At 40.2% G+C, this 15,000-nt stretch overlaps 1 protein-coding gene and 1 long non-coding RNA gene across 2 annotated transcripts in view; one reads left to right on the forward strand and one right to left on the reverse strand.

The window, feature by feature from the left end:
* Positions 1–15,000, reverse strand: part of LOC137992726 (uncharacterized) — a 21,526-nt gene that overhangs the window by 5,638 nt on the left and 888 nt on the right. The window contains exons 2-7 of the mRNA XM_068838218.1: positions 12,012–12,191; positions 7,517–7,697; positions 2,240–3,895; positions 1,130–1,250; positions 596–736; positions 119–179 (exon numbers count right to left, since the gene is read on the reverse strand). Of these exons, the coding sequence (XP_068694319.1) occupies positions 119–179; positions 596–736; positions 1,130–1,250; positions 2,240–3,895; positions 7,517–7,697; positions 12,012–12,191 (2,340 nt within the window). The remainder of the gene's footprint in view (positions 1–118; positions 180–595; positions 737–1,129; positions 1,251–2,239; positions 3,896–7,516; positions 7,698–12,011; positions 12,192–15,000) is intronic.
* On the forward strand, positions 10,696–13,140 carry LOC137992727 (uncharacterized). Its single transcript, XR_011121738.1, has 3 exons — positions 10,696–10,950; positions 12,069–12,205; positions 12,297–13,140. It is a non-coding gene; the product is annotated as an uncharacterized lncRNA (long non-coding RNA).

Genomic DNA, 15,000 nt, shown 5'->3' on the forward strand with positions numbered 1-15,000 from the left:
AAAGTAGAACTAATTACCATAAAAAAAAACTACGCATTTAGACTGGCTTTCAAGAGGAGGTAGATGATGAACTCGGAAATGGCCTATTAACATAAATTAAAAACGAAGTAAATCTCACCTGTCATCAAAGAACTCCTCCTCAGCTCCTCTCTCGACTTGAGACCCACATTTGGTGAAGGCTGGAAAGAGACGTTAGTATTTTCAATACCCTATGCATCAAATGCGCGCTCGACTTCGGATCGAGTGGTCCGGGTCCGGGCCCTGACCGGGGACATTGTGTTGTGTTCTTGGGCAAGACACTTTATTCTCATGGTGCCTCTCTCCACCCAGGTGCATAAATGAATACCGGCGAATTTAATGCCGGGCGTAACCCTGCGATGGACTAGCATCCCATCCAGGGGGGAGGAGAAATACGCCTAGTCGCTTCATACTACAGAAACCGGGATAAAATCCGGCCTAATGGGCCAATTGGCTCGTAAGCAGACTTTACCTTTATGCATCAAATATTTCGTATGGAACTGAGCAGCTGGAAGAACTTGATCTGAGGCTACGGAATAAAAACTAAACATTTAAAAGACTAAAAACGAGCCATTACCTTATAATAATCTCCATTGTCGAGTGCTTCGTGATGAGCAATGTCCTGCATTGTAAAAAGCATTTGTTTCAAGGCCTCAACAGGACCTGGGGCGGCTTCCTTTCCACTAAGTCTTGCAGAAGGTGACGAAACATCTCGTTTCTAAAAGTAAATTAATAAACAATGATAAATAATAATGGACGAAGAGGCACGAAAAAGCCAATTACAACAAGAGTCGATTCAGGTCTGTAGTAACACACAGGTGAGCATTATTTTAATTGATAACTGTGGATAAAATACTTATAATTAAAGAATAACCAACAACGAAAACTTTGCCAAAACCTTCCACAGAGGCGTAATCGGACGAACAGTCTTGTACTTGATGTAAGTTGCATGATTTGTTTACGGTTAGGGTTCGCTTTCACAAAGCACAAGACCGTGTGTCTACCACTTGGGAAAAGGGGACCAGTTAAAACTTGTGGAGGGCTCAACGACAATAAAACCAAGTGTAGAAGAGACAAGGTAAATAGACTAAAACGATAAATGCAAACCTACCGCTACTTTTGAATCGTTTTCGACGCTCAAACAATCTTCCAGAAACGAAGATATGATGCCTGACTTAGGACTTGAGAATCGCTTTTTGATGAAACTGTCTGGAGCTTTCGTGTCCTCATCTCTAATAATAAACAAAGGAAAAAAAAGCCATCCATATAAGAGGGTTCTGAGGGATGACCTTCGCAGAATACGGACTGTAATGGAGTCCAGTGGCATGACCTTATAGGGAAGACATGAAAGAATGCGGAATGAAATATTTTTTTGAGATTTCAGTTTAGGTCAATGCATCGCAGTGTCGAACGTTACCGTTGAGCAGTAGAAAAAATCCAGGCTTGAAAGGGACTGGAACCCACGACTTCTGCGACACCGGTGCATTGCTCTACTAACTGAGCAAGAAAAAAAAACATCATCTTCTTGGAAGTTTGTTTTCCGGATGTAATAGCGAGCTTTAGATTGGAGTACGTAAACCATTACTATAGTTGAATTTCCGGCTCACAATGCGAGCAACAGGTTCGCAGCACAAAATTCTTCTTTCTGCGCGTACCCAGAAAACCAAAAACTCATACTAGTTATGTTATTGTTGCTCCAATCTGAAGTTCATCATTCCCCGCTCAAAAAAGAGAAAGCTGCCAAAATGACTTAATAACTCAAGGCATTTCTGTGAGGCAGAATTGGTGTAGTTTGTCATGAGATGAGATGAACCACTAAAACGTAATTGGATCCCGGAATCGTCGTCGTCGTAAAAGTGTTCAATTTCTGATGTGCGCCGATGCATGGCAGTTGCGTTTAATTAAGGACGTTCGTGTCATTAAGTGGGACGGCCCTTATAAAGGTGACTCGACGATTCTAAGTAAACGATTGAATAAGAGAGGGCACTTAATAAGAACAGACAATCGCGAGACAAGATACACGTATGCTGGGCCTCGACTTTATCGTTCTCTAACACCAGTCTTCTATGTTGATTTTGATAAACAGTATAATAGTAAAAAAGTAGAAAAGGCTTTCAAAAGACGAAGTAGGAAGAAAAACCCCCCCATGAATCGAAACCATGCCGAAGAAAATACCCTTTCGTCCACAAAATTATTTAAAGTCGATGTGTAAGGTACTTACAATTTCCACAAAAGAAATTTCTCAGGCAATTCATCACGCACTGCAGCGTGAGGGTTTGTCGATGCAAACACGCTGGTCGGTGAAAACTTGTCATCATTTTGTATCAAATTAACACGACGCGGGCTTAATGGATGTTTCCCGGGAGAAGCCACACTAGGCTCGGTTTCCATTTCAGATTCAACCAATGTATCACTATCGGAAACAGTTGTCAGAGATGGGCTGGCATCAAATACAGGCATGGGAGGCCGGGTAATAAGGTTTTCGGTGTCGACAGTGTTAACACTCAAGACGTCATCATCGAGACTCCGTCGTGAATGCCTCGGCCTTGTCGCTGAGCTAATAGCAATGCGTCGTAAATCCGGGACCGTCTTACTTCTTTTATGAGAGAACCTTTTAGCACTGGGTCTTGGTGCAGGAGGAGGCTTGCCGTACACTGCATTTTGTGCAGATTTTAAAAGCCTCGCGTCCCTGGATCGGTAGCTTGAACTCGCAAACACTTGCTTAGGAGTTGATTGATACTTCCCAGCTTTCCTTTCAAGGAACGGCTTTCTTTCCTCGGAATGTTCTACTCCTCGTTCTCTAAATTTATTGTCGCGCGTGACCCCGCTAGAACGATACTGCTTGTCCAATGAGCTCTGAGCTTTGAACAGTTGACTACCAGCATTCACCATCGGCGTTGATTGGTATTGAGGTTGAGACTGAGAAAATTCGGCAGTTGTATCGTGTGATGGTGAACTTTGAATTAGAGTTTTCCATGGGTACATTGTATTGGGGTCTCGATAAGTCTTTTCCATTTTAATTCCTGTCGGTGACTTTCGCATGACTCTATCTGTATCGTCAGATTCAAAATCAGTTTCCTCTCTCCGAGCTAGTGAATCTATTTTCTCCTTTCTACGATCATGTGAAAGTGATTTACTAGAATAAACGTTTCTTCTTGGGTCCTTTGTTGAAGACACTTGTCCAGCAGGCGTTTGTGAATACTGTGTTAAAGTACGCGGCGAAAGGTATGCTTGTTTTGGTGGTGAAGCGCTTTTTAGTCTAAGGTTATCTGGTATTCTGTATCTCTCATTCTGAGCTGGAATGCTGTATCTTGTGGGCAACGTAGCGAAAATGCTACCATCAGGCAAAGAATCTCTCGTAGAACGTGCTGAGACTGGAGTCTTTCTTTTATCTATTGAAGGTTCCTCGATCTGCTCACCCTCCCTCGCAGAAAAACGCAAAGCTTTCGCTGGAGAATAAGTTATATTTTTGGACCCTCCCGGTGAAACTGCTGCATGTTCCTTTGTTTTGATCCGGCCTGTGCTTTTTCTTAGTTTCTTTGTTGACTCCTTTTTAAGACGCTCAACTCTCTTGTCTTGATACAAAGAGTCATGAAAGTTCCCTCCCATGTTTACTGGATGAGGACCATAAACCGATTGTGAAACCAACATGTCAGTGTCCGTGCTGGCCGCGTCATTCCAATCGACACTGTCTGTTCTACTCTCTGGCATTTGTGCCCGAGATTGCACATGATAACCATTAGAGGAAGCACCCCATCTGGATTGTAGATCAGATACTTTGACAGCTGGAGTGGATCTTGATGATCGCAAATATGATTCTCTTCTTGGCTTTGACTCTGAAGTGGATGAGGTGCTAGAGGAGTAATTCTTATCATGCCTAGCAAAAAACACACACGTTAACTTTCCGGCCATGACTAAATTCAGTGGTCTTCAGAGTAGACTCATGACGTCGAACAACTGCACCAAAATTATACAGTAAGGATGGGTGGTTAAGGCTAAGGTGAACAAAAGACTTCAAATGGTGCGTTTTTTTTTATGTTCACGTGAGATAAGCCCATCACAATTAAACGTGCGCCCTTAGGATCCCACAAGTAGGAGTGGCCCAATCCACTATATCTTTGAGTCAACCTTTGCGCATATATTTCTATTTTTGAAACTAACCTTTCATCAGGAGACCGACATTTACATCATATTACATCAGTTTGCACAATTTGCATACATTGTTTTTGCTATTTTTGTCTTCGTTTAACAACTTTATTCTGATTGGCCATTATAAACAGTGCGTGCACGGCAGCAATAACAATAGAAAGATACGCGCAAAGGTTGACTCGAAGGGTTGGTATGGAAGAGGCAAGGTCCTACTCATAGCGGGCTACTGACGCCCATAATGCGGGAACAAATTTTTGCGGCTCGAATTGACTGAAACTTCCGCTGGGAACTAATTTTAGCGGTTTTCTTTTCAAGCAGCAAGGCATCAACAAGGCAGGAAATGCAATATTTTTACTTTTTTAGGTAAAAAAGACATTTCAGTCAACGACTACCCTGGTCTCAGAGGTTTTTGTTGAGCCGTGAGAGAGCCGCGAAGCAGCCAGAAGAGAAAAACCTCTGGTTACCTTGAACTTGAATCTCACTTTCACGCAGACGTCAGGGTCAGGATCTGAGCCCTCACTGAGGATGAGACGAAAATGAAAATATGAGGTTGCCCTTCGGGCAAGCTGTTACTTAAGGTTACTAGCCCGAAGGTCTGAGGAGCTAGCCCGAAATTAAATTGTTTATAAAGAATTATCATCCGCAGATTTATGTCACGTTATCTAATCTTGTGATGCAAAACATTGTCAATTGATATCGCTTAAGGCTTCCAATAGTTTGCCTAGTGTATTAACTATTCAAGCAATAGAGGACGTTTTTCGTTTTTCTATAGCCTCACATATCCTACCAGCCAATCAAAACGCGCGTCTGACAGCATACAACCAATCAAAATTCGTGATGTCACAGCCGTGTTTCCGTACTCTCATCTAAACACAGATATTGACCAATGAAAGCGTGTGTACTATCCTAATTATTTTATCAAATACAGTTGAAGAGCGAACTACGGGAAATATTTCAATTCCTTGTTTGTACTGCTAACATGAACGAGGTTCCTGGAATGAACATCATCAACAAATTTGCTTCTATTAGTGTTACAAGAAAATTTCACAACTTATTAACGTTTGTCCACATCTCACTTAATAGAAAATCAAACAGCAAGTTAACACAGTAGCATTGTTTTATTTCGTTCTTACTTTTGTAGAATTCTCCTCTACGACCCGCGCTTCTGTCAAATGTCATGAAGTTGTGAAACGCTGCCGTCGGCCCGATTGCAATTTGCATATAATCAACGCAGTAAACGCACTTTGTAAGACCAGAAAATTTTTAAAAATCGCAAATGACTGTTTCAGAGTAACATTTTGTTCAAACATGGGCGAAATAGTAAAGGAAAAATAATATTTACATTTTGCCCCGTTTAAGGTCAAAAATATTATAAGTTTACGGAAATCACAACACAGTTATTTTTGTGAATGTCATGAACGTTGCGATCGGTCAATTAAACTACCACTGTAATCTGAAGTCTGTCGACATTCGATGGAGTAAATTCTCTTCAAAGCTCGTCAAGCTGACAAACTCTTCAAAAGTGAGAAAAGTTTTAAATTACTCGAAATGCGTGTTTTTGTTTTTATTTTTTTTATCGGATGATAACGGCGCCAGGTCTGCTAGCTTTTCTTCAAGCGAGTTTTTTCTTGTTTTTTAATTTTACACGACGTGGGCCTTTTTTGTTTTAACAAGAATCCGGATTTGGATTTTCCAACGAAACGCACCTAAATTTCCGAGAAAATCCACTGCACCATGACTTGGTTGGAATTTAATTAGACTGATTGTCTCGCACTGCACGCTGTCAGTTGGCAAATATTGTCATTTCAAAAAATCTATTTCGGTCGCTTATGTAAGCAGAAAAAGTCATGACTTTATTTACGGACGCAACTAAAATGCGGCGCAAAACGTTGTCACGCTACGATAATTTGGCCTCATAACGTTATCATTTTCTCTAAGGAGCTTTCTGCTACACACGTTTTGGTATAAAAGCTCAATTTATCATCAGAAAAGAAGAACCAACGGTGCTTGCCCGTCGGGCAAGTTACAATAAGAAAACGCTAGCCTGACAAGTTATTCCACTAGCCCCGGGCTATCGGACAGCACTTTTGTCGCGCCCTGCCTCAGGCTCGGATTGGTTGATATTCTTACAAACAGGCAAATCATATATAATTAGTTCGTTTGAATGGTAATACCGAGGGGACGCGTGATTGCTAAGTTGCCATTGGTCTCTTTTGTAATTATCAATTTGACGCGTTTGTCAGCTGGCGTCTGCATGAAAGTCTTCTCGCCGCTTTACGACTCGTCTTAGCCGGTTCGCGGATCTCTCGGGGCTGAAGAAAACCTCTGGGAACAGGGTAGTCAACGACAAGTCGGTCGGTACAACAACAAAGTATTTTCGGTTACAACAAACATTAATTTTCCAGTCATGCTGTAAAAGCCGATTTTGAAGCGGCTTATAAAATACAATAAATCTAAACGGCGTCACTCACAAAAACATGTTGTGCAAGCAACGGCAGAAGCGCTTCTATTACCGCGCCGGTAGAGCATGGTTGGTCTGTTGCTGGAGTTGACTCTGCGCCAATGTTGACTCTACGCCATTGTATGATATATAGTAATACAACTGAATTAAAAGCCATTTTTAATTATATTAACGGGAATAAATTTTTACGGTTTTAATTTTGGTGTTTTTTTTCCGGGCTGAAACTTATTTTTCTGGATCAAGAACCATCCACAAAAATTAAACCCCGCAAAATAAAAGAGCTACACGGTAGGCCAATAACGCTGCTTCATGTCTCCCTTCCATGCTCCGAAGGCTGGATCGTGACAGAGAAGCCGCAACGTAAACTACCTTGGCGCACAACCTATTGAAAAAGTTCATGTAACACCGTTTACCACAGTGTTATGTGAAATTGGAAAAGATAATTTTTTCAATCGCTTAGTCACTAGCTATTAAATACAAGCTGTTTCGAAAAACAAGAGTTAAATACCATGTTTCTATCGAAACTTCTTTTAATGAACAAGCACTCGGGCCTTCAAAGGTAAATTGAGCCTAAGAAGTGCTGTCAGTCAGAGCATTACATCAACAAAACGTACAGTATAGACCTCTTTGCACTTTCCGACCTTGTTTGGAGAGCAAATACGCGCTACAAAATATACCTGTCCATCATAAACTGGATTGAAATATTATCACGTCATAGTGTTGATTACAAACCGGTTTGAACGAAGCTTTACTCATTTTGTATTAATTTTTTGGTTTAGTTTTCTTAGTCTGAACGACAAAAAAAACAATCTTGAAGTACTTCAAGGTGTTTATGGTTTTCTTAGTTTGAAATCTGCATGATGCAAATACTTGACAGTGCCGTAATACCTTGGAACGCCCTTTTTGTGTCTGGTGGAGTGATCCAGATCCTCAACCCAGCTTGGATACTCCTTACCAAGTCCAGATACCCAGCTTGGGTATTCTGTACTGCCATCATCACGCAAACGACCAGTCTTTATTGGTGCAGATTTTGGGGGAGACCTGTATGCCCGCATGCTAGAATAGGGCCCTATTAAGAAAAAGATCAATGTTGCGCATATCATCCTCTTCATAATCTACAAATTCATCACTATTACCAAACACAAGAGAAAGATCAGCACTTTCCTTCCTAAAAGGACCACTTACAGATAATCCCTACCCCCAAATTTCACACTTATGTCCAGGTTTGACCCTAATTAGATGCACGCCCAATTTTGACATCCAACACAAAGTGGCCCTTTAAGGACGTTCGCGCCAATTGTTTCTGCGCATCCTTACTGCGCACGCAAATGCACACGCCACGTCATACACGAGCGCGCGCGCGCGCTAAGTAATAAAATGAGAAATGATAGGGCAAAAGGCCATTGCTACAGCTTTGCCTGGATTTAACGGTCTTGGACGTTCGGTGACCCCTAGTTTTCTTTCCAGAAACGGATTTTATTTACAATTATCTCCACGTTGTCCAAAAATGAACAAAAAATCAATGTGGGAAGTTAAAAAAAATTCAAGATTTCTGCTCACGGGACATCAAATCCTGCCATCTTGCAGCTGCAAGGCGCGTGAAACTGTGGTCGCTAAATGCGAACTTGATCTTTCAGGAACCTCACCAGTTGACTAAATTCACTTAATAAGTCCACTTAAACAATATTTGGCAGAGAAGATTTCACTTCAAAGATTCAGTTGCAATATATTTGGGTTTACAGACACTGGCCTTATTCGCTAACGAATGCCCGATTTTGTCACATTTTGGGTGTTTTTCCGGGCATGTTCTCTCCAAAACGAAGTCGGTGACCCCCCATTTTTTTTACATTTCTGACATAACTAACTCATCATCTTACAGTGGTAAAAGTTTCAGAAAAAAATCAATGTTGAAAAATTTTCGCGCGAACGTCCTTAAGTCTAAGCATTTGCTACCTATTTTCAACAATAAGGTAAGGGTAAAGTTTAGCGTTATTTTTAGCTTTGGGTAAATGCAGCAGTTAATCTTCACTTAAAGAGCAGCATTTGGGGGACACTTTGTGACATAAATTGTCTGTATTCTGAGACACAAGCGATGTTGAAGTTGGCTAGAAGAGCAAGGGGATACTTGGTGACGCTTATTGAAATCCGCTTGCATCTAATTAGGGTCAAACCTGGACATATAATTTTCAAGCATGATTTTGAGAAAAAAAAACAGTTTTTACAAGACGTTCTTGTTGCCATTCCTGTCGTCGTTACTAAGGCCCGGTTCAGACGCCGTACTTCACATGAGCCGAATCGAATTCATTGAATTAAGTTCATGTGAAGTACGGCGTCTGAATCAATTCAGAACGACCGGTTTAATTCGGATCGGCTAAGCAATTTTTCTCGCCTGGCTTAGCCGGGAATTACGGCTGTGGAGCGGCTTTGATTCAGACGCCGTACTTCACATGAGCCGAATCAAATGCAAAAATTATTACAACTTTGCAGTTTTCTTCAGTCATAGTATGCCTCTGTGAATTTAATTGAGTTCGGCGTCTGAATCAATTCAGCCGGGATTAATTAATTTGGGTCGGTCTAAATTCGAATTCGATTCGGCTCATGTGAAGTACGGTGTCTGAACCGGGCCTAAAGCTCCTTATTATAATGGTGTGAGTGGGGAAAGCGGGAATTGTCCCAACAGTTTTGATAAGGATTGTCTGAGAAAAGAATTTCTTGATAATTGGTCTCAAGACCAGCAAGGTTCATTGAATCTCATTACAGAAGTGTCTCAGATAGTAAAACAATATATCGCTCGGGTGAAGAGGTGGTGTAAGGCCGGAAAGATTGTGAAAAACGTGGGTCGCGTTACAGTGAGCAGTCAACTGCCACAGTTTGAACACTACTATTTAAAGGAAGATATTCAGGTATAGAAATTACTTTTGAAAAAAGACTGCACAAAAATCATAATAACTCTTTCTTCTCTATTCATACAAGCGCCTTTTGGATTTAAAAGATCACCAGGTGTGTATTTTACAACAGTGCTCCTCCTAGAAACAGTAAAAGCTAATTGGATGTTAACTTATTACTATTCAATGCTGGAACACTGTTGAAAAACGCATTCATTAAGCGGTTTTTTGTTCAGAAACGAACGCCAATTAAGGGTCAGTCAAAGAGTACATAACAAAACACACCATATATCCTGGTAGCTCATCAAAAGCACATTCAACGAGGAAATGTGTCGACAACAGCTTGGGTCACGCACTAACCATTCTCTTTTGCATGACACTGATTATTATCAGCAAGATGACGCGCCGCAAATTTGGCGAAGAAAAATCTACAGAGACATGAATGTGGCTCTTTACCTCATACTATTTTATTGTCTACGCGATTTGATGTCTTTCAACTTGTTGGGAGTCGATTTGTTCATACAGCGTACTCTGTTTGTTACAGTACTGTACGTGTAAAATGTTCTTCATTTTATATCTGCTTAAAAAAAGGTTGTGCAAAAAATAAAAAAATCTAAATGATAATGTACATACTCTTGTATTTTTGTTCAGTATTTTAAAATACATAAAACTACGATGAATGACACTAATGAATGTTTTTTTCTTCCTATTGTTTATTCGAAAAATACCAACGTTTGTCAGTTCACGTTAATGATTGGCCATTTCGATTAAACGATTGTATGAAGGTGCAATTGATTGTGCGTCTCTATGCAAATTGAATTATTGTATGTCTCTAATACGCCATTGATTGTCATACCATGCAATTGATCTTCTAATGGAGTTATTAAATGATTAACCATTGTGCCAGATTGAAAGTGTATTTGTTACCTGTGATTGTCCAAAGGTGCAATTGTTTATCCGTTTATGCTACTGAACGTTAATACATATGCAAATTGCGTTATTGAAAGTTCGTTCGCGTTAATGAAGTTCAAGGAAGTACTAATAAACGTATATTTGCCGTATAGTTTCAACTGTTGACGTAAATGAATGTATATTTTGCGTAAATGAACTTATCCGCTGGCGGATAGTGCTATCCATCGTGGGGATTGTAGTTCCAGTCCAATACTGAGAATACGGATATGGTTTATTGAAGCATTTGAGTCTATTCGAATCTACCAATCAGTGCAACGTGACCGCTTAAGGCAGCTCGGAACGACCAAAAGCACTCATTGATAGATTCGAATACCGGTAGACTCAAATGTTTCGAATTCCTTTGGTCTGGTTTCTTGCATCGGTTTCCCTTGGATCGCCTTTCTCGGTGAATTTTCGAAAGATGAAGCTCAAATGCGGCGAAGTTATGGGGACATCCCTAATCGATTGGATGCTGTTGTTTTTAAGGTGAGAATTTCCCTGGTTTGGCGTCAGTTCCAGCTTGAACAAGACGAGGTCATCGGCCGGCGACTCTGTGTTGCCTGTCTTGTCAATTTTGACTCTCTTACCGGTGGTCGAGAAAAGATCTCGCAAAATGATGCCTAAAACAGCTCGGAACGACCAAAAAACATAACACAGGACTCGGTTGACACTTTTGTTTGATTTTTCATTGAATTACTTGCTTTCAAACTTCATTGCCGAGCAAATCGCAACCGCCGTAATTCAGATCGATGAAGAGGGTGCTCATCCTGTGCTTGAACTGACCCCATGGACAAACACGCCATTTGCCTCGTGAGTTCTCGCAAATAGCGTGATGTTTTCTCGCAAGCAGTGGAGAGATAAGTGTTGAAGTGATCGGTCGAAGAATGTTTAATCTTGATTTACTGAAGGTTTTTACTATTATTTGTGACCCCATACCAGCCAGTTTAATCCCTCTGAAAGCAATGGCCTCGGACAGTGTAAAGAAGCCGCACCCACGATTTTGAGCCCAATATTTCGGCAAAAAGATGAGACTTATACACGAGTTTTACGGTATTTTGTCAAAAGGCCGGACGATTTAACTCCTAAATGCAACGCTCTTTTGGGGCAAAAGCTCGGCTAACAACACCTAAGATCACTCCAAAAACTACCCTCTCCTTAAGGGGAAAAGGTAAAAGGAGAAGCTTCCCCTTTACAGGGGGAAGAGTTTTATGAGAGAGGTAAGAAAGAATTTAAAAGAGAGAGATCTCTTTCCCTTATAAAGCAACCACCTCTAGACTTAACTCCGTCTAGTGCATGATGATTTTACTTACTCATTTCACAAATGGAAGCTGTGGGGGCAAAAAAAGTTGTGATCAAATTTCCCTGTTTTGTTGTAACATGACTGGAACATTATAAATTAACTAGACTTGGACCAATCTCAAGCTTTATCAAGCTTCTAGTTTGGGAAGACAATGCACACATTTGTGAAACCTACACTGTAATATTGCACCCCGATCAGAAATACTCAATACTCCTAGAATAATAAAAGTTTTCAAATAAATGTATACCTGGACTAGAGGTGTGGCTTCCTTTGAAGCTACTCAAAAGGACTTCTGTTTCTACAGTGCCAGCATTGCTATCAAGGTCAACCACAGATGAACTAGGAGAGGGGAGAGTGGAGAGCTCATGGTCTTTACTACCTTGGGAATGAAATCCATGTATGTAGTTTGAATTCATATTCCCTTCATCTGCAAATAGACAGGTAAAAAAAAAAACAATTTGGATATTTTCATCAAAACAATAATTAACCGCTGTTACAGTAATAAATAAAGCTACTTGATTGTGTTTTTCAGAGTATGAGTGACAGTCGGGGCCTGAGATGGTTTTGGACAAAGCAACGGTATCTCGCAAATTGGTTTCATATTCATAGAAAATACATAATACTGATCAATCAAATGTATGTACAGCTTCTTGGGGAAAGGTTGTTAGTACATACCCAAAGGACCTTAAAAAGATGACCAAAAAGGTATTGTGGGTAGTTACATGTAGACAGTACAGTGTAGCAAGGATGAGATTGTGTTTAAAGAAATTTAAGTATCATTAAGATAAAATAAATAATATTGATCCTATCCTAAAATAGCTTTCTAGATCATTGCATGCATTTTAAATTTTTTTTCAATTACAACAGCCTTTCTTGTTACAGTTGTGTTTCTGAAAAGAGACAATTTTAAACTCTGATGAGGTCACAAATTAGCGACCAGCGAATGTCCTCAAAATTCACCTGTCATACATAATACATACATGTACATACATACATAGCTAATTGACTGCTCCCCATAGGAGCTTTTCATGGCCAAATATGAAACACAACAAAACAACGTAACAGAACAACAATAACAACAGCTGTTAAGAATCCAGACTGGCCGGAGGCAAACAAGTTGGCTATCTACAAGTGCAGCTGGGACGTTGAACCACAGAGTACCATCAAATTAAACGAGTGGTCAGAGCGGGTCTTGGACCTGCGATATCTGGATCTCAAGGCAAGCGCCCTAACCACTGGGCCACACTGCCACTGCCTCATTTGTTTCCATAGATTTTATCACTGAAACTGCCGACTGACTTTACTATCTGTCTTTTCATTGCCTAGTAACCACAATCAGTGGCAAAAGTCTTGGGACACTCACCATTTGAAGTTGGTTTTCTTACTGAGTTTGAAAAATTGCCCCCTTCTCCCCAGAGCAATGTTGCCAATAGTGAACATACATTTCCTTGTCTATTTCAACATTGATTGGGGGGAGGGGGGACTTGTATTTTGAAGCTTTCAGAGGAATTTTGACAGTTATGCTTAGTTTCTGACGTCTGAGAGGTTTTCAGGCCCAATCTGACACTAAGCGTCCCAACTACTTTTGCCACTGATTGCAATCAGTGACAAAAGTCTTCGGACACTCACCATTTGAAGTTAGTTTTCTAATACTGAGTTTGAAAAATTGCCCCCTCCCCCCCAGAGCAATGTTGCCAATAGTGAACATACATTTCCTTGTCTATTTCAACATTGATTGGGGGGAGGGGGAGACTTTTTGAGGAATTTTGACAGTTATGCTTAGTTTCTGATGTCTGAGAGGTTTTCAGGCCCATTCTGACACTAAGCGTCCCAACTACTTTTGCCACTGATTGCAGTTGCAAATTTTGGAAATTAGAGGGACCTTATAACTAACTTATTTAGAACATGGTTTGAAGGAAAGGGTTACATACCTAGATAGAATTTGATCGTCTGGGTGAAAATAGTCCTGAGAAGGACTGTTGGTAGTGAATGATGCGTCAACAACCTGAGCGGAAGTCATCTTCAGAGTCAAGTGACCGTTGGAAATTCAAACAAATATAGTGATGCTCTGGTCTGTAATGTGATTGGTTGTGAGGATACTCATTGTGACTGGTGAGTGGTGCATTACGAGCTGGTTTGTAAGTGAAGGTCGCACTAGGTTTGTAAGCTGTGACAAAAAAGTGTTATGTTAAGGTTTTCCATTAAGTAGTCATTTGCAAGGTGCAAGTAGAGGTTGGCAATGGTTTTAAGTTAATGCAGTTTGTTCTAGGTTTGTATACCAGCTTTAGAGTGTAAGGCACTGGTAAGAGTTCGTATAGTAGGTTAAGCACTTAGCAGAGTCCCAATCACAACACATTTATGTACCAGAGCATTACAGTAAAGTTCTACATTCATTTGAATTTCCAACCATCACTTGACTCTGAAGATGACTTCCACTCAGGTTGGCAGGCTGGCACACATATTCCAACAAAACCGCTTATGGCTTTTTCTTCCTACTTCTTTAAAGCAATGTTTAATCAAAATGAAGAGTAGTATTTATATTAGAGTTGGTTTGTGAAATATCAATATAATCAGGGTCCTAGAAAGTTTTATTATTATTGGCAGCAGCCTATAGTCTTGGCTGACAACAGTTGCATGTATCTCCGCTTTGATTACAGTTCCGGATACTAGTCACAAAAACCTCCTCCAAAAATTGTTTATTGTAAAGGAGGAGGTTGCTTAATGCACACTCTTAGTCTTTGAATATTTGAAGTGCTTCTCAAATGTTGAACGTTGGCAAGAGTAAAATATAAGCTAACGTGATTGTATTCAAAGCATAAAATTGACATAATGAAGGTAATTAACAACGGCATCCAAGGCGCACAATCATAAACCTTAAACGAATGAGGGTGTTCAAAATTGTACAAATTTTCTGCGATCGTAGTAGAAAACATTAAATTAAAGTTGTCGTAGATATCATATGTAAATGATCAAACTGGTAAAATATGACATTTAATTAAGTTTGCTGATCTTCAATGATCTCAGTGTTGATAGCGACTCTTCAGGTTTTCAGCGTCTTCACTAAATTATTTATGATGCCTTCGTTTATTATTTTAACATATAGATATTTCGCCGAAGCAGAAGTTTAGAAGACACTAGCACTTCTTCCGTTCCTTTTTCTTAGTTCAAATCGATACTTTCCTAACAAACGACGGTAATTCACAAGCGTATTAAAGAATAACGAAGGCTTAGTAGGT

The sequence above is a fragment of the Montipora foliosa genome, chromosome 2 (assembly GCF_036669935.1).
Source record: "Montipora foliosa isolate CH-2021 chromosome 2, ASM3666993v2, whole genome shotgun sequence".
Lineage (NCBI taxonomy): Eukaryota > Metazoa > Cnidaria > Anthozoa > Scleractinia > Acroporidae > Montipora > Montipora foliosa.